This window comes from Ursus maritimus, unplaced genomic scaffold (genome assembly GCF_017311325.1).
Source record: "Ursus maritimus isolate PB19 unplaced genomic scaffold, ASM1731132v1 scaffold_9, whole genome shotgun sequence".
NCBI lineage: Eukaryota > Metazoa > Chordata > Mammalia > Carnivora > Ursidae > Ursus > Ursus maritimus.
This window is the reverse complement of record NW_024427107.1, coordinates 14,456,671-14,480,421: the sequence shown is the minus strand read 5'-3', so window position 1 is coordinate 14,480,421 and position 23,751 is coordinate 14,456,671. Positions and strand designations below refer to the sequence as shown.

The window sequence follows — 23,751 nt, the reverse complement described above, 5'->3', positions numbered from 1 at the left end:
AAAGAATTTTATTCTGAATTTAATTTGGCCCTTGTAGGTGGGCACTTCCACCTAGTACAAGCCATATCTATACACCGAGATTTTCACGCAGAAGGAAAAGGTTTCTGTCTTTTACCTACCTTCCCACCAAAATATGCCTAGGGATCCTAAAGCTTTTTTTAAATTTTAAACAGAACCCTCAAAATACTTCTAACGCCCAGGAACCAAAGTTATCATTTCTGCCCATGTGTGTAGGACAGGCAAGTCTGTGGTTGAGGCCAACAGTAAAGGGGACGCACCCCTCTGTAGGGGATGCCAGAAGCTGACCCCTCCTTGACCCACTTCGGAGGTGAGGCCGCGCGCCCGGGAACGTGTTCACATCCATTGTCCCTCCCTCTTCCCTTCGTTTCCTCCAGCTGCCTCGACCCTCAAAACAAATATTAGGATGTGGAAATTACCTCCGAAGTCACTGTCTATCCTTCCATGGAACGCTGGAGGGCCCAACTCGGCTGTCAGTATTCCTAATGACATGGTCTGGCCTTTCAAGCGGGAGCTACAGTTGGCGCAAAGTTCTCGGGAAACTTCTCGAACCTCTCACAAGCCCCGCTTGCTGCCTGGTTACAAGATTCGGTCAGGCCGGGACCCAGGCGTTCCTCTTCGAGAGCCTGGGCTCCGTTACGGGTGACCTAAGGTCACCTCCGTAGAACTGCTGAAAGGGAAGATTCCACCCACCCCAGGCCTACCTCCGGCCCACCCAGAAGTTTCCGGTGTTCTCCGCACCGGCCGCCGCTCAGAAGCAGCGGGTGGCAGAGTGAGAGCCGAGCGATGGGGCAGGAGCAGCGACTGAGTCCCCCAAACCGTCCGCTCCAGCCCCGCAGCCTGCGCGCGCACCGGAACTGCATTTCCCATAGGGCTCCGCGGCGGAGGACCGCCCGCGCCCGCCGCACCCGCGCGGCCGGGAGACCGCCCACCGCGCCACTGCCGCCTCCGCCGCCGCTGCAGCAGACCTGGGTGCCCTGCCAGCTGTGCCTTTGAAAGGCGGCGGGAGGCGGCGAGCACGATGGCGAGACTGGAGCGCCTGCTGTGTGTGCTGGTCCTGGTCCTGTGCGGGGCGCCGAGCCCCGGGCTGTGCGTTCCTCGCGCCTCCACCTCGAAGAAGCCCATCATCGGTAAGAAGGCCGGGCGGGAGCCGCGGGCCTGCGGCCGGGTGTCCGTCCTTGGCCCTTCCCGCTGTTGGGTTCCAGCTGTTGCGTCCCGTCTTAGAAATACCGGAGTCCAGGGTTACGATGTGTGCCTTCATTTGTAGCACTAGTAAGAGCCGAGCCAAGACACCATTTCGATCGTGCCGAAATATAGCTGATGCCTGGTGGTTTCCTCAAATTCATTTGACTCTTGAAGTTGGAAGGGAGGAGGGTGCGCTGGGAAGAATCCTGCGGATTGTTTTCTTCTTTGTACATAGCTACGAATTTCTGCTAACTCACCAGACTCTGTACATACATTATGTTTATTAAAATTTCACGGAGTGAGGGCATATTTTAAGATACAATGCATTATACGTATAAAAATCGAATTGACCAGATGATCAAGGAATTACAGTATACTTTGGATGTTGTCATCTTCAGCAGTGGCTAGTATAATCCTAGTGTATAATCCTGGTGTTAAAGTGAAGCGTGTAATTTTTCGTGTCCAACAAATTTATGTTTTAAAGAGTAAAATCAGTGTGCATTGCCAGAACAGACATTCGAGACAGGGAAGGGGAAGGCTACCCAGGAGAAATCAATCAGCTTAGACATAAAAGCAGTTTATGTCAGACAATTAAGATTGGCTTTATTTTAGAGGTAGTATTATGGCATTCAAACTCCTTTACCTTCTGGGAAGAGGAACATCATATTCTGTAACTAAATAGTAAGTAAATGAGGTTTTTTCCCCCCATATATATTGCTAGTGCCCAATTTTCAAATGGTTTCTGTATCAATATTTGGAACTTGGAATGCCTTATTTCATAGCTGTTTAATATGGTGGTTAGGTTCTCCAAGGAAAATTCACTCAAAATAAAATTCTATGTAGTGTGTTGGGAATTGTGAGTACAGAGAGGAGGGAAAAAGGAAAAAGGGATGGGGGGGGGATTCTTTTCCGTTTCCTAGAAGGGGTGGTAGTCCAGGGTCAATTACAGAAACAGAGAGTGTGCTTTCAGTCACATCACTTAAGACAAAATAGTGAACTAAGGACCTACTGTGTTCAAGGCATTGAATTAGGAAGTGCAAAGAATTCAAAGAGAAGGAAACCACAAAAGTTGTGATGTGGCTTTAAATTTGGGTGGAATTTTGGTCACATTTTGAGGGACTTACAGCCTGAGCTTTTTCCCCTGGGAAAGGTGAGTATGTGGGTAAAGGGGCAGGGTGGGGGAGAGGTAGGTGGAACTTACCTATTCTAATACACTTGTCTCCTTTCTGGTACTTATGTTCACATGTCCCAAACCCTTTTTTGTGGTGCCTCACCTTGCCTGCCTTGTACCACTCCATCTCCATTTCCTGTGACACTCCCTCATTCTTTCCCTACCACATTTCATTTTTCCTCTGTGAAGACGATCTTACTTATCCTCAACAAGAAAAATCGTCTTAACAAATTTTGGCATTTGGCATGTGTTAACTGAGTGCCTGACAAATGCCAGTTTTGTGACAAGCTGGAAATAGAGAAGTGGTTAGTATAGACAGCTCTTCCTGTCATGGCCTACGGGGACAGTGAAGTGTTCCAGATGGTGAAGCAGTGAATGATACTGGCCCAGGTGTATTCTCCAGACAGACATGTATTGATATATATTGGATGCCAGTACTATGCTGGGGCTAATGTTTCAGCGGGAAGAGGCAGCCTGAGAGGTAGGTGGGGCAGAGCACACAGCGTCTTGTAGAGTTTATAAAAGTTTAGTAACCCATTGAGGTTCTTAAACAAGGGGATACCCCCTCTTGATTTGTTATCACTGATCTCATTTCCTATTGTTTTCTCCCTTGCTCACACAGAGCTCTAGTCATATGGACTCCTTGAGATGTGATAGGCACACACCTGACTCAGGGCCTTTGCACTTGCTGTTCCTACACTCAGGATTCCTCTTCTTTCAGATACTTGCGTATGGTTTACTTCCTCACCTCTCTGAAGCCCTGGCTGAAATGTCATGTTCTGCCTTCTCAGGGAGGACTTGCCTGACCATCATATTTAAGAGACTTTCTTCCCCTGGATAGATGGGAACAACCCCTCCCCCTTCTCCAACACACACCTTCTTATTCTACTTTACTTTTTTTCCTTAACATTTACCACCAGTCATCAGACTTTATATTTTAACTTTTTATCTTGTTAATTATTTGACCTCTCTTCTCTTCCTCCCACACACTAGGATTAAAGCCCACAAGGGAGGGATTTTTGTTTTGTTTCCTCATGCATCTCCAGCACCTAGTTCAGTGCCTGTTATATATTATGATTCCGTAACATATTGAATAAAGAAATGAATGAATGAATGAATGAATGAATGAATGTGATATGGTCAGATTTCTTAACATGTGGAGAACTGGTTGGAGTTGTTGAGGATTGTTTAAGAAAGGATATAGGGAGACCTTTTAAGAAGCTATTGTAATAGTCTGAAGGGGAGGAGGCAAGATGTTGATTGCTTACATTAATTTAGTGTTGCTGATGTTGGAGAGATGTGGACAGAAGGTGTTTCCACTCTTTTGCTTTATGGTCAAGGAAACAATGTGTCTTTGAGTGTGTGGGAGAGGAGAGGCCTCCTTCTAGACTTAAGGATGTGAGATTGATTCTAGGTTTGTGAAAGAGGCTGGTGCTATTGTAAACCTGCTTTGGGGCTTATTTAGTCTCCTTGATGAGGTGAGAGAGAGGAGGCTACTTAGAACTCAGATCAGCCTCCACTGCTCTCTTCCCAAAGTCTGTGGATGTACTTACAGAAGAAGCTTTGTATTTAATTCTGTGAATTAAACAAGTACAGTGGTGGTATTTTTACTGTGAGGTGTTTCAGTTTCTGAGTAAGAGAAAAAGGAAATTGTTTGAAATTAAAACAATCTTTCCTTCCTTCCTTCCTTCCTTCCTTCCTTCCTTCCTTCCTTCCGTAATTTAGGAGTATTAATGCAAAAGTGCCGTAATAAGGACATGAGAAGCCTGGGAAAATACTATATTGCTGCATCCTATGTAAAATATCTGGAGTCTGCAGGTGCAAGAGTTGTACCAGTAAGGTATGAGCCAACATTTTTTACACTGTATAAATAAAAACTTTTATCTCAAATAATTTTTTTATCTCGAAAATTAACGTTTCCTTTGCTATGATTGCATCATTTAAATGTGGTAACATTGCTCCTGACTTTTGCCAAATCTAATGCTTAGAGTCATTAAATTATTTAAAGTATGAAACTGTCTGTATTTACAGTGCTGTTAGAGGTCTGTCAGCCATGTTAGGTAAAGAATGAGATGGTGGTTTCCTACCCCAGAAAGGTGGTAGTCATCAGACATTTGGAAAACAATGGAGTAAAAGAATCAACAACTTAACCAGCTTTATTCCATAATATTAAAACAAGGGAACACTTATGGAATGAAAGAGATTTTTAGAAGATGACTTTTAAAATACCTTCACACTGTACTTTAAAGGTTTGTAAATGACTAATACGGCAGTGTCGATTCAATATAAATTACAAGAATTGCAAATCTTAAAGGAGCTACATTACTTTTTGTGATATAATGGCCCAGTAAGACTAAAATGACATGTCATATTTGGATTGGGAAAGAATTGAATTTTTTAACAAGCACAACCTTGTAAGTATTTATGATATCTTTTCACCCCAAATTAGCATATTTTAGAATCTTCCAGCTCTCTTATCTATTCCTTTATAAGTGATTTCACACACAAAACTGTTTGCTCTGGGCAACCTGTTTATGTAATTCCACGTTTAAAAGCTACAACAAAGAAAGGTTCTGTTCAAATAAGACAATAAGAATCAAAATGCAAACATTACAACTGAGAGACTTGTACCACAAAGTGGTTTTATGTTTAGCTTCATAAGGATCATCTTCTCGCGTGATCTTTGACATTTAACTATCTCTACCCCATTTGCTTTTGACATTCATCTTTCTTTTTTTTTTCGTAGCAAATCTAATTTTTCAAATGAAACCTTATTTGGAACACCGGAGTTTTAGAGCTGAGGAAGCTTAGAGTCTTCAGAACAGTGTTTCAAAGTTTTGATCACGGGAGCTCTTTCTGCACGCGTTCTTTTAGGATATCAGTGCTGATAACCTGGATGGGAGGTGGGAGAGACACAGGCAGGTAGACCAGTTCAGAGACTGTTGAGGTGGGCTAGGTGTGAAGTGACCAGGGCTTGGCTTACTTGTAGGGTCGATGGATAAATGTTCTCTCAAAGTATCAGCAAGATGTGATGACTAATGGAATGAAAGGACATAGGGAGGAATAGTCAAGAATGACAAGTTTTGAAACTGGTTAAGTTTTGAAACTCGGGAGGTTTTGAAACTGGGAAAGTTTTGAAACTGAGCAAGTTTTGAAACCTGATGACTAGCAGCGGAATGCTGATATTTATGACAGAGTCACTGAAAACGTGACTGTCAGTATGGAGGTTAATTTCCAGTGAGGGTTCGCAGAGTTCATTTTCAGGTATATTGCTTGGAAGTAGAATCATTTACTCCTATAAAACCAATGTAATACATGGCAGCTAAATTCCCAGAGTAACCTCCAAAGGAGGACCTAACACAGAATGAGAATGAAGTGGCCACACTGATAATGTTGAGTTTATTTCTGAACTTCCATGGTTCAGAAGGGAAAAGGAGGAGGATGGGAGACCTAGGCAAGATTCGGGAATAGGTAAAGAAGTTTGTTTTTGGTCTCCTGCCTTCTCAGGTGCCTGGTACCCTGAAGTTATCATAAATCCCCACTGTGGGACTAGTGGAACCCATGGAGCATCGTCCTCCTGAGAGGTAGCATGTGACAGCCCATGGGCTGCTTTTGGTTTAAAAATGTGTTTTGTTCACACAGCGTTTTAAAACAGTTCTAAACATTTACAAATCAGAAGACTTCATAAAAGTCTGAATTTCTGGCCTTCTTTTTTTTCTTTTTTTCCCCCAAGACAATCATCTGGGGTTGACTTTAAATCAAGCTAGTGTCCACCATTGGCAATAATGCCTATTACTCCTTTTCACGCTGCTGAAACTGTGTCATCTGCCATCATCACAGACTTAAGCTGTTTTAGTTAAAGAGAGAGTAAACTATTTCATGCCCTATTGAGAAGGTCTTTGGTTTCTAGAAAGTCTGACAACATGCAAGTAATATTTGTATTCAAAGAATGTGACCTGGCCTATCTTCCCTGTCTGGTCTCTGGGGCATTGGAGTTCATGACACTTCATCTCCAACCTGCCCTCAACAAGAAAGCCCCTTAAGAGTGATTAGCAGGGTCCAAAAGTCCAGTTATGGACAACATGGGAGTTATTTATTTATTTATTTATTATTATTTTTTAAGATTTTATTTATTTGTTTGACAGAGAGACACAGCCAGCGAGAGAGGGAACATAAGCAGGGGGAGTGGGAGAGGAAGAAGCAGGCTCCCAGCAGAGCAGGGAGCCCGATGCGGGGCTCAATCCCAGGACCCTGGGATCACTCCCTGAGCTGAAGGCAGACGCTTAATGACTGAGCCACTCAGGCAGCCCTATTTATTTATTTATTTATTTATTTATTTAGAATTAATGAGATGACTGAAACCAGGTTGCATGGCTAGCTGGTAGAAGTCCCTGGAATGTAGCTGAGTGCTCTGAATCCATTCCAATGATGATTGTCTGTCCTGGTTTAAATATTCATGGGGAAGATTCTGGGTCCTGACTGTTTGGTTCCCTTTTTATTGATCCAGTCTGGGGAGATGAGACTGGCAGAATACTGGAAATATAGACTCACTTTTGACTCTCCCTGTCACTTCCCAAGTTAGGGCCACTTGTCCATTTATCCTCCACCTAAGATAACGGTAAGCACCATTGCAATATCATCCACTACTTTATAGCTCTCCGCTGGGAGAAGTATTATGAACTTCTTTTTTTAAATTTAATTAATTAATTAATTAATTAATTTTTGAAAGATTTTATTTATCTGAGAGAGAGAGAGTGAGCGAGAGAGAGCACAAGCTGGGGTGAGAGGCAGGGGGAGAGGGAGAAGCAGACTCCCCAGTGAGCAGGGAGCCCAGTGCAGGGCTTGATCCCAGAACTCTGGGATCATGACCTGAGCTGAAGGCGGATGTTTGACTGAGCCACCCAGGTGCCCCTCTTTTTTTTTTTTCTTTTAAGATTTATTTATTTGAGAGCAAGAGAACAAGCATGGGGAGGGGGAAAGAGAGAGGAGGGAATCTCTAGCAGACTCCCTGCTAAGTGTGAAGCCCGGCAGGAGGGGCTTGATCTTACAACCTTGAGATCATGACCTGAGCCGAAATCAAGTCAGATGCTCAACCAGCTGAGCCACCCAGGCGCCCATATGAACTTCTAAATAGACCTGGACTTGCAGAACTCATTTGGACTTAGAGAAGAACCTAGCACAACAAAGCGCAGCCAAGTTCTGGGCATCACATAAGTGTATCTAATAATGGGAGAGGTGTTCTAACTCCCCCTAAAACATTCCCTGGGGCAGAAATGGACTGTGGTTGACATTTGGTCATAAACCTACTTCTTTTATGGCTGATTGAGAGGGCATCATGCCTTGTTATTCTGTTATAGAAACAAGACTGCTTAATATAGGAAAGTTCTTGCAAGAATTTCATAACCATAATGCTCTCTTCTCTCCTTGCATTTTCTTGAACTTCTGGACGAGCAAACCCATTTTACTGTGACTTAACTAAATTTTCACAGATTAGTCCCATGACTTTTTTCTGGAGAAGGGGATAAAATCATCAATAACATGGTGATGTTAGGAGCTCTTAAGTGGTATTCCATAAAAGGAGCTTCAGAGTACCTGGGCGACTTAGCTTCAGAATAATTGTCTACAGTGATGTGCATGTAGCCTATCCCTAGGTCGGAACCCTTCTGACTTTTGAGTACACAGTGGTCTCCAGATCTTTGCAGTTAGTGGCACGGGTGGGATGAAGCAGAGACTTGGCATTTATATGTATTGTTTTTATCTGCCCAAACTGCCCGTAGTTGAGGTAGGCATATTAATAAATCTCTTTATTTCATCTTTGTATAAAGCTACAGAATATCCTTATGTGTTTTTGATAGTTCTCAGCTAGCAGAGAAATTACTGGTGTCCACATCTCATGGTCTTTGATGTTTTCCATATTAACACGTACTTCACAGTATTAAATTATATGAGACCACAGAAAAACATGTTTACTTGTCTGATTAGCAAAGCAAGGATAAAAGAATTACAGTATGTGATTTTCATGTAGTCTGAACAAATACCTCTAAGAAGGGAGAGAGATATTGTCTGGTATTTAAGAATTATTTTTCATTTGTCTTTTTAAAATTAATGTGGGAGCTTCATTTACAGCCTTACTTTTTTCCTTAGGTTTTAGAAATGGATGTTTTGTAACTGTTTTTATTGCTTTCAGGCCTGATCTTACAAACGAGGAATATGAAAAGCTTTTCCAGTCTATTAATGGGTAAGTTGGCAGCATTGGTTTGATACAGGGAGTGAGGTGGGTGTACCTGCTTTTGCAAAAACGTACTTAGAAACATACATGTTTCTGTGTAACTATCCTATAGTGGTATAATGTTAGTCTTCCGAGTTCTTTATAGGAATTGTTTTGTTGCGAGGTGAAAAAGTCCTGCAGAAGGAAGGCGGCTTAAGAAATAAATGTTGCATTGTAGATACATTTAGTTTTTTTTTTAACGTGTGACATAATCTTTGTTCTTTTAATGCTTGTCTTAAATGTTCTGAAGCCACTTTGAATGGCAGAGTATACTGCTTGCTTAGGGTACTTAGAAGTCCTAAGTCTGAGGATAATAATCAGTTATCTTTCAGAAGATAATTTGAATAGAATTTGGAAAAAAGTTTTCTGTCCTCTGGCTTCACCACAAAAGATTTGATCGGTTAGTTCAACAGAATAAAACTTTTAATCACATGAAAAATGTTTGACATTACTCATAATTAAAGGTTAGGTAATTATAGCAATTATAAACTTTTTTAACTATCAAGTTGGCAAAGATCAGAAAATTTGTTAATATTCTGTGGTGAGGGTGTGAAGTAACAAGTATTCTCATACTTTATGGGTATGTAAGTTATATAGTTTTTTGTGGGGTAGTTTTGCAATATCTGTTGAAATTGAAATGGAATTAAAAAATGCACATACCTTTGACCCAGGAAGTCTGTCAGAAGGAATTTTATTTTATAGACCTATTGCCCCTGTTATGTGCAAACTTAGGCTCAAACGTACATGTAGAATTGTCTGAAATACCCCCAGTTTAGAAGCCTCCCAGTAGTCTATCAGTCGGAAATTGGGTAAAAAAAATAGACTACATGCATATAATAGAGTATTATGCACAGATTTAAAAAAATGAGGATAATAGATGCTGGTTTGGATCACTGTTGTTATGTGAACAATGTAATATTGTTATATTAAAAAAACAAGGCACATAATGGTATTTATAGTATACTCCCATTTGCTTTTGTTTTTTTTTTTAAGGTAGGGGTGAAGAGATTAGCACAGTATAATCGATCAGGTGAACACACAGATTTTAAAGGTGGTGGTTTTTAAAGATATTTATTTATTTATTTATTTATTTATTTATAAAAGAGAGAGAGAGAGAGAGAATGCATGCCAGCGGGGGAAGGACAGAGGGGGAGGGAGAAGGAGAAACAGACTCCGCGCTAAGCATGGAGCCTACGTGGGGCTCGATCCCACAACCCTGAGATCATGACCTGAGCCCAGATATCATGACCTGAGCCCAAATCACGAGACCGACGCTCAACCAACTGAGCCGCCCAGGCGCCCCTAAAGGTGGTTGGTTTTGATTGGGAGTTGGGTGGAGGGAGTCTATTTTATAATAAAGCTTTTATAAAAAGAGTTTCTTTTTTTTCCATTTTTAAAAACTGTGTTTATTACCTTTTTTTTTTTTTAAAAAAAAGCTATGAGTAAAACATTTACAGTGCCCATTATTTGCACAGACAAGATTAGTAAGTCCAGGTCAGAATATATGGTAGAACCTCAAAAATACACAAAAAATATATGCCAGAAAATGAGCTATACTGTTATGCAACTTTGTAATCACCTTTATTGAGTCCCTATTACACAGTGGACTCCATACTGCTTTGTGGGGGAACATAGAGATGAAAAGGCAGTGTCTTGCTTTTAAAGCACTTTCTCAATCTGGGAAAGACAGTCAAATTTTACTTTATGAAAGGATTTTAGCATTAAACACACCAGATTTGATCAGACATAGCTTTTTAGACACTGAGTGAAGGGAAAGGGAGACCTGCTAATGAGTCTTTATTAAGCCACTTTAATTGTAGGGTTTTCTGCATGGTTCTACCTTATAGGTTTTATGTTTTCTACTAGACTATGAAAAATTCCTCATCCTTGTCTCTCCAAGCTAATACCAAGAAGCAGAATATATTTGTTGAACAAACAATAATCTCAAAAGTGAACTTTCAGGGAACCTGGGTGGCTCAGTTGGTTAAGCATCCAACTCTTGATTTTGGCTAAGTTCATGATCTCAGGGTCATGAGATTGAGCCCTGCATTGGGCTCTGTGCTGAGCGTGGAGCCTGCTTGGGATTCTCTCTCTCCCTCTCCCTCTGCCCCTCCACCCCCGCATTGCGTGTGTGCTCTCTTGCGCCCCCTCTCTCTCTTAAAAAGTAGTGAGCTTTCATATATCTCGAATTTGTATATAAGTATTTTCAAAATTTTAATACATTTAATCCAGCTTTTGTAATCTTTTTTGAATATCTTTAGTTATTTCAAGACTTGTTATAAATTTTAAAATTAAAGTTAATTTAAAAAGTTGATATGAAAACATAGTAAATATTTTTCTGTATTTCTCCTTTATGGGTAGAGTAAAATAAAATCAAACATGACATCGCCTCTTTTCTCCCAGACTTTTTCCAGAATTGTAATTTTTTTTCAATTTTTTAATAGTCTGCATATTTTAGAAGAAATTTCAGAGTGATAATAAAAAATTAAATTCTCCTGGATATTTAATTCTAGCCTACATATATTTTTATGACCAGTTTGTTCTTTTTGATTAAAAATAATTCTCTGAGATCCAAAACCGATTCATGATTATGGGCCTGCAATTGATTTTGGCATCACTGATCCCTTGATTCAAACCTAGCTGTACCTGGAATTTTATCTTGATTTGATTTCTAGCTTTGTGTACTCACCTCCCTTCCCCCACTTATTTATCCTTAACTTATCCACACTCGATCTCAAAAATAAACTTGTTTATTGAACAAGTTTTGGAAGAATATATGCTTCTAGAAGTATGTTAACTGTGGTAGTTTACGAATGTGTAAGAGTATAAATATTATATTTTTGCCACAGTTTTCTCACTTCCCTTAGTGATATTGTTGCTTATGTGTTAAGGAAGAAGCTGTCTTAAAATAAAGTGTGTTTCTTTGTTTCAGGATCCTTTTCCCTGGAGGAAGCGTTGATCTCAAGAAGTCAGGTTATGCTCTCACAGCCAAAAAATTCTACAACTTTGCCAAACAGGTAGATATCAGTTATTGCATATTATTCCATGTGGGTTTTTGTAATTTTCCATGAGGATAATTCTTTCTTAAGCATGTGGTAATACTTCCCTCACAGTTACCCTAGCCTCAACCCCCCCCCCCATTATCTTTTGAGCTTCCTGTTCTTAAGCAATCCCAGCAGTGCTCACCTGTTTCCTGTGACCTTCCAAGGGAACCAGAGCCCCGCACACTGGCCCTCTCTGTTCGTGCTCATTGATAGGAACCAGGTCCTCATGCTGGCTTAGTAAGCTGTTTTTTTTTTTTTTTTTTTATGTACCAGGCATTGTTCATATGTTATTAATTCTCATCTCCTCTTGAAAGCTGCTCGTCGTCGCAACTTATTCAATCCTATTTGCCCTTTCTTCACAGTTACCCTAGACTCCACATTCAGTCACCAGGCAGATCCTTGTTATTTCTCTCCTGAGCTATGATCTTGCTGGCCCCTGTACCTCCCCCTGCCCTTAAATATTTCCCTAAAGAACAGCTTTTAGCATATGAGATACTTGTTTAAAAACTTTTAATGGCTAGGCTGTTTAATCATCTGTAGCCTTTCATTGTCTTCAGATCAAGACACAGAGGGTGTGTCCACAGCCCCACTTTTCTAGCTTTTCCTTCGGCACATAATTGAAGCCAGTTTGGTATTTCTAGCATATATTCTGTGTCCTCCTACTTTTAAATTGGCTTAGTCTGTTTCTTTCCATTCCATCACTAATTCACAACTTGGTCCATCTTCTCAGGCTAAGGTGCTACTCCCCTTCTGTAGAGGTTTCTTTCCCAACTCCAACAGGAATGGCATCCCACTCTCTCTTAACTTTTAGAGTATTTTGTTGTAGAATAGTTCAAACATTTACTTAGCTCCCACGTGGTAATATGCCAGGCTCCATGACCTTCGGGAGCTTATATTTCAGAAGACAGAATATCTTGAGATTAGTTATTCGTGTCTCAGCAGAGTTCATGGTTCTAACAGCCTTTGAGGTATTCCTCATTTCATATAATATGGTACGATGTACTGAGTACATGCTCAGTGGATTTTTTTTTTGAAAAAGTGAACAAAGCAGAAATTTTATAATGTGGGTGATTTAAAATGCATTTGGAAAATATATATAAACATCATAAAATAGTCATGTTTCCTTTTGTATCCAGGGACTCATATAACCAGCTTGCTCAATTAAAAAAAAGGAGCCACCTGGGGCGCCTGGGTGGCGCAGTCGCAGTCGTTAAGCGTCTGCCTTCGGCTCAGGGCGTGATCCTGGCGTTCTGGGATCGAGCCCCACATCAGGCTCCTCCACTGGGAGCCTGCTTCTTCCTCTTCCACTCCCCCTGCTCTCTCACTGGTTGTCTCTCTCTGTCAAATAAATAAATAAAATCTTTAAAAAAAAAAAAAAAAAGGAGCCACCTAACGCCTAAGAGCCAAAAGTCTACCTTTTGAAATGTAATTAGCTACTTGAAGATTTCAAAGCAAAGGAAGAAAGCTCAGCAACCTTGAACTAATTTAGCTACAGCCCCTGGGTCCACAAAGCTCTCACTGAAGAAGCCTTGAGAAGTGAAGTCTGTTAGATCTCCTCAGGCCTACTCTGCGTCCTTTGCTCTGCTAGGCTCTGCGGAGAATCCACAGAGAGTAAAAGATGTGGTCCCAGCAGGCGAGGACTTCACATTTAGTCGAGCAATGAAATTTGGTACATATGGAAACTGAGCAGTGAAACCCGCCTTTGTGTCTATTAGAAGTAAATGCAGTGTGGCCTTTCAACTTAATGCATGCAATTCTAACTTCTAAAAATAAAATTTCCCAGACCTGCATAGAAAGTGTTAAAAATCCTACCGTAGGATAGCAAGGATAGGAATTACCGTAATTCTGTATTTTTCTCAGAAAGGAACAGAAAGAGAAAACCCTAACCACTTCCTCATTTAAGATGAGTGACTGTTAGGTTATATTTTACAATTTATGCAGGAAAATCACTGCTTTTAGAAAAGTTGCAACACTCCGTTCTGTAACCATCAGTCCATACGGATTTAATCTTTACTTAACCCGAAAAGGCAGTCACTAGAAGACTTTTCTCCGTTCATGTTCGTTGTTGTGACTCCCTTTGAAGCAGCTCGGTACGTTTGTACTTCTTCAGTTGACAACTTTTACTCTATACACAGTTATTTTACTTTTGCTTAGCCTTTTCCTTACGGACTGTTCCTTTCCTTCCAGATCATGGGTTTCCCCTGATTTAAATTTGATTAGCTGAAGGTGCTATAATGCAGCCATTACTATAAATTCCGAGATAATGAGGGAAGGACTTCAGCGTGTGTGCAAAGCAGACAGCCATCCAAAGCAGCTAGATCCATGGAAGATGTACCAGTGGACATCTCTCCAGCATGATCTTCGATGTTTGCAGTCCCTAACTGATCCTTGTATTGCTTGGTACTTGCCTGGCAGCTGTCGGTCTCTGACTGAAACTGAGTGATTATGTAGGAGCTTGATCTGAGGAAAGAGGAAGTGATAGCCTACTTATGGATCCTGGAAAATTCTTTAGAAACATGTGCATGACTCAGGCGCCTGTCTTGTAATGACAAATCAATGTATAATCTTTGTTTGGAAAAGTTTGAAGAAGCTTAGTTTTCTCTCTCACTCTGCCTAGAGTTTTGATGATGGAGACTATTTTCCTGTGTGGGGCACTTGCCTGGGATTCGAGGAGCTTTCATATCTGATTAGTGGAAAGTCCTTATTAACTCTCACACATACGGATGGAATTACAATGCCACTGAACTTCACTAAAGGTGAGAATTCTCTTTTTGACCTTTTATTTTTTATTTATTTTTTATTTTTTATTTTTTTAAAGATTTTATTTATTTATTCAACAGAGATAGAGACAGCCAGCGAGAGAGGGAACACAAGCAGGGGGAGTGGGAGAGGAGAAGCAGGCTCACAGCAGAGGAGCCTGATGTGGGGCTCGATCCCAGAACGCCGGGATCACGCCCTGAGCCGAAGGCAGACGCTTAACCGCTGTGGCACCCAGGCGCCCCTCTTTTTGACCTTTTAAAAAATATTACCTGGGCAGGAGGAGTAAATAGCAAATATCCAAGTCAGAAACGCTCTCAGTGTTTACTAATTTGTAGATTTTTCACACAGGCTGACAATGTGAACGATGTACTGAGCTGTGAAGATGGCTTAGGAGTTTTGAGTTTGTTAACTCATTGCCTGCAGTAATATCAGGACCATGCATGATTAAGACCTCTAAAATTAGACCTGGGTTTGAGTCCTAGCTTCATCCCTTTTCCTTGGGGAATGGTTTAACCTCCCTTGACTTTATTTATTTATTTATTTTTTAAAGACTTTATTTATTTATCGACAGAGATAGAGACAGCCAGCGAGAGAGGGAACACAAGCAGGGGGAGTGGGAGAGGAAGAAGCAGGCTCATAGCGGAGGAACCTGATGTGGGGCTCAATCCCATAATGCCGGGATCACGCCCTGAGCCGAAGGCAGACGCTTAACCGCTGTGCCACCCAGGCGCCCCTAACCTCCCTTGACTTTAATTTCCTGATTTTAAAGGGTTTTCCTCTTAGGGTTGTTTGTGAAGATTAAATAAGGTAACTGCTTTCCAGCTACTGTGTGAAGTGCTTGGAATACAACTCGCATAATGGTAGCTATGAATTATGATAGCACAGCACTTTTCCCTTGGCTGTGTACTCTGTTTTAACCCTAGCTGTGGTGTACACAATTCGATTCTGGGACTAGCCACTTGGAGTTAGTGCAGACTCCATAGTTATAGCTAATCTCCCCAATTAGTCTGCCCTTATTTCAGATACGAGCCACGAGTCACATCCCCAGGCCACCCACGCTTCTGACCAACAGGCCACAATCTTGAGGATTCCCATGACCCTTCCTGAGGTTCAGTAATTCACCAGAATGACTCACAGGACTCAGGAAAGTGCTGTGTTTGCACTAACAATTTTATTGGAAGGGATACACATAGGTTGAGGTCCCGGAGGGAATGCAGAGCTTCCGTGTCCTCTCCCTGTTGAGTCAGAGCACATCACCCTACTGGCATGTCAATGTGTTCACCAGCTGGAACACTCCCATGAGCTTTATTGTCTAGAATTTTTTATCGGGGTTTCACTGCAAAGGCAGGATTGGTTAAATCATTGGCTGTGTGGCTGAGCACAATCTCCAGTCCCCTTTCCATCCCTGGAAATCAGGCTGCCTCAGAGTCCTAACCTACTCTACTCATGTGGTTGATGTTTCTGATGATCAACCTCATCCCGAAGCTATCTAGGGGCCCCCCATGAGTTGCCTTGTTGGTATTACGAAGACACTCCAATTTTCAGGAATTGCTGAGAGTTTTAGAAGCTCCCTGTCAGGAACTCAGGACAAAGACCAGGAAAATTCCTTGTTATACCGCTCTGTGTAAATAGGTAACGATTCTCATAGGTTACCCGATCTCTGAGTCCTCAGAGTTGAGTGCTGTCAAGTATTCCTGTTCTCATCGGGCTTTTTGGCTGGAAAGCGGTAGTTGTTATACACAGAACCCATACAGTGCTCTACACTTTTCAGAGCTCTTTCTTGCAAGAACTCTGTGGGAAGTACATGTATTAGGTCAGACTGTTTTGGATGTATGTGGTGAAAAACCAAGTTTATGTAAAAAAGGACTAGAATCCACTGAAGTAAGGTACTTGAGTGGATTTTTATTATCTGAGGTGCAGGGATTCTCATGGAAGCCATTAGCAGGCTGAATGAGAGGCTTCATTTGGGGAAAGCTGCGTCAAGGTAAATTGCTCTTTTTGGTCTATTTACTGAGTAGAGATTTCTTGGCCTTTTTAATGTTCCTTCCTACATTGTTGGTATTTTTAAACCTTTTAAATTCCAGATACCTTTGAAAATAAGTTGAAAGTTCTGGATCATTTCCTGAGAAAACAAAAATATATTCATGTGGTAAATTGTACCTGTTTTCAAGAGAACTCAAGATAAATTTTTCTGCTTACTTGATGGCTGGCCTGATAATTATCATATCAGAAGGGTTTTAGTTACTCATGTTAAAATTCTAGAAGAAAAGTACTTAATTATGGAACATATTTGAATTTGTATGTTAAACTCATTTTGTGTTTGACTAGAATATATATGTGGAAATGATATGTTTTGCTTATCATTTAGTCACCTGATTATATCTTAATAATGGCGCTTTTTGGGCCATAGATCAGTGACTTCAGTGGATTTTATATTTTCTGTATTTAAATTATTTCTCTTGTGCTTAAATTATTTCAGGTGCATCACAGAGCAGAATGTTCCAGAATTTTCCTGCTGACTTGTTGAAGTCATTATCAACAGAACCTCTGACTGCAAATTTCCACAAATGGAGCCTCTCCGTGATGGTATCACATTGATTAACAGTGAAATTAATGCATTTAGATTAACTACAGAAGTAATGAGTTTGTTTTGTCTTTATACTCTAGAATTTTACGATGAATGAAGAGTTAAAGAAGTTTTTCAATGTATTAACTACAAATACAGATGGCAAGACTGAGTTTATTTCAACCATGGAAGGTATATATCATGGCACATGTACACTGTATTTCACTTATGTTTATATATATTGATTTTATACTTCTCTTATGAATGAAATCATGTTACTCTGGAGTGTGAAGATAGAAGCTAGGGCATTTTGGGGGACAGGAGATGTATTTTTGTCCGTGTTCCAAATCGGTTGTGATGTACCTGGGTCGTCTGGTGGATGGAGTGGTGGAGAAGGAACGTAAAGAATAAAGGGAGAGTAGAGTAAGTGGAGAGAATGACTTCTGTTTCTAGCAGTGTTGTAGAGTGAGTACCATGACAGTTTCTCCTCCAAACAACAACAAAAAATATGACTCATGTTCAGAAGAACAGGTTCCTAAACACAAGTTTACCCCACTACCCAAAAGTAGAGCCTTCCTATGAAACCCCTAAGCCACAACGGCACAGAGCAGAGAGTATCCCTCCACTTGCCAAAAGTTCACGTTAAGCCACTTCGGTTTTATGAAAGACCTGCACGAGTCTCTGTTTCCACTAACTGAAAGAAAGCTGAAGAGGATTTTGCTTTTATGAAGAAAAGCCGTTACTGTACTAGTGTAAGTCTTTCATAACAGTGAAGTGGCAGAATGTAGACTTCTGGAAAGTGGAGGGATGCCTGTACATCGATGAGGTGACAGGATACTCAGGCCAAACCCTCTGGGAGTTGAGTGCTTTCCTTAAATTGAAGTGTAGTTGACATACAGTGTCATAGTAGTTGTAGGTGTACAACGTAGGGATGGGACAGTTCTCTGTATTACGCAGTGCTCACCACAGGAAGTGTACTTATTGATCACCATACAAAATTACTATAGTGTTATCGACTATATTCCCTGTGCTGTACCTTTCATCCCTCCCTGTGACTTACTGATTTTATAACTGGAAGTTGTAACTTTTAATCCCCTTCCCTTATGTTGTCCAACCCCCAGCCCCTTTCCCTCTGGCACCTACAGTTGGTTCTCTGTATTTATGCGTCTGTTTCTGTTTTTTGTTTGTATTGCTTTTGAGATTCTACATCTGAGTGAGATCACGTGGTATTTGTCTTTCTCTGTCTGGCTTATTTCACTTAGCATCATACCCTCTTGCTCCAGCCATGTTGTCTCAAATGGCAAGAGTTCATTCTTTTTTATGGCCGAGTAATATTCCATCATATGTTTATGCCACATCTTCTTTATCCATCCATCTATCGCTGGACCCTTAGGTTGCTTCCATGTCTCGGCTTTTGTAAATGATGCAATAAGCAGAGGGGTGCATATATCTTTTCAAATTAGTGTTTCTGTTTTCTTTGTGTAAATACCCAGTAGTGGAATTACTGGATTATATGGTATTATTTGATGTTATATTATTAAGTGGAGTATTTAAACCAGCATAATTATTGAACCAGGAGAACTTGAGAGGAAGCTCAGGAACCCCCTCCACTGAAGGTACCCCATGCATCAGGACCCTCAACAAAGCCTGCCTGCAGAGCTGCGGGAGTTGCCATCTTGAACCTTGACCCTACGGGAGTGGGGGTGGTGGTAACTAAGCCTTGAGCATTCATAGTGACACGCTGGTCACCTGTGGCCTGCATTAAACTTACTGGGAAGTTCAATAAATCTCAAGTAAAAATTATGTTTAAAGTCATCACAGACTGAGAGTGTCCCAACGTTTATGGCAGAAGCTAATATAAATAATTCTCTCTGGAGAAAACTACATTTACCCCAGATTTTAAGGGATTTCCACATTAGGAGGCTTTAATGAAAATGAGCAATTCCTGGCCAAAAAGATCACTGCTGTGCAAGGAAGCAAAGTCCTACGAATGAGAACCTACAACACAGTAGACAGTCCTTGAGTGGGGGAGAGGCCAGGGTACTGAAGCGGAGTGAACTGGAATAAAGTGGTTGTAGTTCGCATTATTCAAAGGTTGGCCTTATCACTGGCTTGCTGGCCCGGGGAAGTCAGAGGTCCAAGGGTTTATAGACAATAGCTGGGGAATTCTGGGGAAGGTTGCTCAGCCCATTGGAAAGGGAGCCGATTATTTTCTCTTTAACTGTTTCCCTCCTCTCTGTTCTGCTTCCGCGAGAGCGTTGCCATTCACCAAATCATCCTAAGGTAGAAACTTAGATGTTGTCCTTGACTGCCTGCCCTCGTTCTCCACATCTAAAAACTGTGTGCCACCTTCTGCTCCCCAGATGCTTGCAAATGTTACCTCCCTTCCCTCCAGCTTCGCCCTCTTCTATTTCTGCATTAACTACCTTCCACCTGGACTCCTCGGTAGCCTCCTAACTGTCCACAAAGCCACTTTCCAGGGAGCCTCTGATGACCCCTCTGAAACACCAGTCATGAGGTTAGGAACCATTCCACAGACAGAGGGACAGAGTTAGGCCAAGACAAACTGCTTACATAAAAGGACACCAAAAATGTGCGGCATCGTTCATTCTCCTATGAATACATCATTATGGGAGGGGATGAAAACGCAGGATGAGGTGGGGAGAAACAGACCCATCACGGAAGAAACTTGTGTCACTAATCACACGGGCACCTGACTATTGACTGGGGTGTATTCAGAGGCTCAACTATTTTACTGTCCTCTAATTACCTACTAAAGCAAATCAAATTACGGACTGTAAAATGTTGAAAATGAGTGAAATGTGTTGTGGATGTTAACTCTGTGAACTGAAATTCTTTATTTTGTCTCTGGGAGAATGAGCACAGTTTTACTCTGACATTGTGAGTTATAAAGTTATGTTTTACATAGGATATAAAACATGACTCCGTTTTATTTATTTGAGAGAGAGAGAGAGAGAGAGCACACGTGCAATGGGGGGAGGAGCAGAGGGAGAGGGACAAGCAGACCCAACATGGGGCTCGATCCCACAACCCTGAGAGCTCGACCCAAGCCAAAATCAAGGGTCGGATGCTTAACCGACTGAGCCACCCAGGTGCCCCTTAGACCATTCTTAATACTTACTCATTTGTGTTCTTCATGCAGGGTACAAGTATCCAGTATATGGTGTCCAGTGGCATCCAGAGAAAGCACCTTATGAGTGGGGGAATTTAGAAGGCATTTCCCACGCACCTAATGCTGTGAAGGCTGCATTTTACTTAGCCGAGTTCTTTGTTGCTGAAGGTAATATGTGGGTATATAATTTTATTGTCTAGTGTAGTTTTGGAGGAAATTGCCCTCATCTGAAGTTTGTTTACTCTTTTGCTCTGTAGATGTTCCGTAAGTTTAACTTTAACAAAAAGTTAAATCATGCAAAAGCCCTGAAATTGAGATACTAGGCATTCAAATAAAACCAGGACAATTATTTCAGTTAATGGTACTGGACACTCTAAAGTGCTCTGAATTCTTGAACAGCAGTGTAAAGATTGAGTTCTTTTTTCTTGTTCTTTCTTTCTTATTTTTTAAAAATTTGCTTCATTCCTCTTCTTTTAGGAATAATGTTTTAATTTTAACATTCTCTGAGAATTGGATGTTATTTTTCTAAGAAAATGATATAAATTGAATATATACTCATCAGTCTGTGATTGTAAGGCTGCCTATCTACAGCTGTTGGCACATTGGAGACAGTCAATAAGCTTTTCCTCCTCTTTCATGGGGAAAACGCAGAGACATCTTCATGCTGTTATGTTTGCGGGTAAAATGGAGAATTTGGTTGTAGATGCTTAAGTTTTTTTTTTTTTTTTAGGATTTATTCATTTGAGAGAGAGAGTGGGAGGGAGGAGTAGAGGCAGAGGGAGGAAGAGAGAGAGAATCTCAAGCAGACTCCCCCCTGAGCATGGAGCCCAACGCGGGGCTCGATCCCAGGACCCCGAGACCATGATCTGAGCCAAAAGCAAGAGTTGGCCGTTCAACCGACTGGGCCACCCAGGTGCCCCTAGATGCTTACATTTTCATTGAGTGATACAGGTGTGAGACAGAGCTACGAACACAACTGCAAGGACAGGGCATCACCTTGGCCAGGCGTGAACTTCAGCATGCTCTGTTTGCGCCCTCTCTCAAGCTTGCCCAGAGTTTTCTCGACCTTCCTGCTCACACTCCTTAGGAACATACTTCCTCCTGAGTTCACTCTGGTTACGTTCAGTTGAAGGGGTCGTTTCGTGACCAAAACCCGGAACTGAAAGCTAGGTTCTGCTGTGTGCAGTATTAATCGTCGTGTGTGCGGGAATAAATGAGAACGGCAGTACGTGGACTTTGTTGCAGGGTTAGCACGTGGCGGAGCTATTTCTTTTTATCTCTATTTCCCAATATCCTGCTTTCTAAAAAAATGCCACAAAGCCTGTGTTTATTGCGACTTGAGGATCAAGTCGAGCCTTCCCTGCTTCACGCTCCCACTTTAGCCAACTTCTTTGTGTCTCCTTGTGTGTCACATTTCTGCCTTGCCTCTCGCTTCTCCGTCGGCCTCAGCTCTGCCAGTTTCTCCGTTCTCTTTACTCTGGGAGCATGTCCTTGAAGGTAGACTGTGAAAACACCCAATATACGATTCTGTGCGGTTACTAGACGAGGCTTCCTGAGTGCTAGGTCCTTGCCCTGGTTATATTTCCATCCCTGGGCCCTGCGGCAAGTCTGGCACGCAGTAGGCCCTAGTGTTTGGATCAGCGGGGAGCGAGCCCCACACCGGATCTGGGATCTGGTGCAGGGCAGGTGTAGACGCTCGTTCGGTAGGCGATAAATCAGGTGCTCCTCTATTTGGGGGAAATCTTATAAGGCATTTCTCCTTTTTTGGTGGTATTTTCCCTGCTTAATACATCTGACGATAGGAAGAAATGTTATAAAGTAGCCTTTTGAAAATTTTATCTTACCTTTTTAAAAATTAACACTGTCTTTTTCTTGCAGCTCGGAAAAACGGTCATCATTTTGAATCTGATGTTGAAGAGAATGAAGCGCTGATTTATCAGTTCCGTCCAGTTTATACTGGAAATATTTCTGCATTTCAGCAAAGTTATATATTTGATTGAAAGCCTGGAATGTGTTAACAGAAATTTTGAATCATTCCACGATTAAACTGTTGCAATAACTTGCTACTCATGGCAATAATGGAAAGGCACAGAGATTCCTTTTCGATGATGTTATGGGGTTCTGATTCTTCATTCGGAGTATTTGATTATTTATATCACATTCGATAATTAATCAGTAAGACAAATAAATTGCGGTGTATTTCATGGAAAAGCTTTTATCTGAAGATCAGAACAAAACAAATGGATTGAAAATACAAATATTTTTTTCTCATTGATTGATTGTGGAAATAAATACCTCCCCCTACCCACCCACCCCATCCTTGCTGAAGACCCTTTCTAAATCCTACCTCTAGTTCACTGTGAGTCCTTCTTCGAGTCTTGGGAGTACTGGGGTGTGTGTGTGAGAGAGAGTATGTGAGTGTGAGGGCGTGTGAGGCCGGGTGAGTGTGTGTGCATGAGAGTGTGTGTATATACACACATATTTCCTTTTCTGCCTTTTCAGCTTCACAGTTAAACTGCACACCTGTTGAATGCAGAGCCTGGATCTTGAACTTTCTATCTCTCACAATGTCTAACACAGTAAGCCCTCAGTAAGTACTTGTGACCACTGGGGAGTCAACTTTCTTTCCATGGAAAATAATTTGAAAGCTGCCATACATTTATTTGCATACATTTTAATACATTTCTCGATCTGTGCCTCCCTCACTGTCCCATGTACCCTCACCAACTCTGAAGTTTAGGAATTCCTTGAGGACAATGAAGCAGAAGAGAGAAGAGTTTGAGCTGTTGTTGACAGACAGTGTTTATGCCTGTGTTCTCCTCAGTCCTTCAGCGCTGCTGCTGGAGAAGTAGAAACACGGGAAACAGAGTGACTGGGCAAAGTGTTGTAGGTGAGGAATGAGTTTATGTCCAGAAGGATGAGAACAATAACCTGAAGATACTGGAGCAAGCCATAAGCTTTGGGCAAAAATCCAAACAGAACACAGAAATTGAAAGGTATTAACACACTTAGCTCACAGGACTTCAAGAGAAGTGTGACAGATTTAGTTTCTATCCAGGAGCAAAAAAATTCTGCGAAGTCTTGTCCAGTGTGCCATTGCTAGCTAAGTTCAAGTCTGTCACCTCTAGAAAAAGCGATGTGATACACTGCCAGGGCTCTTCCCAGCCCATTTGTATTGAAATATAAATCTCCTTGTCTCGGAAGTTCCCTAATAACACTTAATCCTGACTTTATCATGACTCACGAGGCCGAAGCATCCATCCTGCCGTGAAGACCAGCTTCTAATTACTCCCAAAGGTTCTCACTGTGCTTCATTGCTGATGACCGCAAATATGAGAAAATGTAAGCCATCATTTCTTTTTTACTTAAATTCAGTTTTCCATTTTTCCTACCATGTATATTTTTTAATTTTTTGTGCTAGACTCCCTTTATTCCAAGAATGGAATCACTTTCAAAGTTGACAATACTCTGCTTTTCTTGTGGCGCCACCTGCCAGAAGCCTTGGCCAGGAGGCCCCAGAGGGCAAGTGAGAAGAGCAGTCCCATCCAGACGGCAAATGTCCCTTTCTTGTCTAGCTTGACTTCAGGCTGACCCAGGGCGGCTTGC

General features: G+C 41.6%; 1 protein-coding gene across 1 annotated transcript; it reads left to right on the top strand.

Moving 5' to 3' along the window:
- Positions 1-930: 930 nt before the first annotated feature.
- GGH (gamma-glutamyl hydrolase) lies at positions 931-22,420 on the top strand. The gene is made up of 9 exons (XM_008706731.2): positions 931-1,148; positions 4,100-4,214; positions 8,562-8,612; positions 11,575-11,659; positions 14,304-14,442; positions 16,926-17,032; positions 17,114-17,204; positions 20,176-20,313; positions 22,024-22,420. The coding sequence occupies exons 1-9, from the start codon at positions 1,040-1,042 to the stop codon at positions 22,143-22,145; spliced, it is 957 nt and encodes a 318-aa protein (XP_008704953.2). The 5' UTR covers positions 931-1,039; the 3' UTR covers positions 22,146-22,420.
- The last annotated feature ends 1,331 nt before the right edge of the window (positions 22,421-23,751 follow it).

Excerpts from the sequence above, each read along its gene's own strand:
- GGH (XM_008706731.2), top strand. The coding sequence starts at position 1,040 with ATGGCGAGACTGGAGCGCCTGCTGTGTGTGCTGGTCCTGGTCCTGTGC. Across the intron at positions 8,613-11,574 it reads CTTTTCCAGTCTATTAATGG|GATCCTTTTCCCTGGAGGAA; the intron begins GTAAGTTGGCAG and ends TCTTTGTTTCAG. Across the intron at positions 14,443-16,925 it reads GCCACTGAACTTCACTAAAG|GTGCATCACAGAGCAGAATG; the intron begins GTGAGAATTCTC and ends AAATTATTTCAG.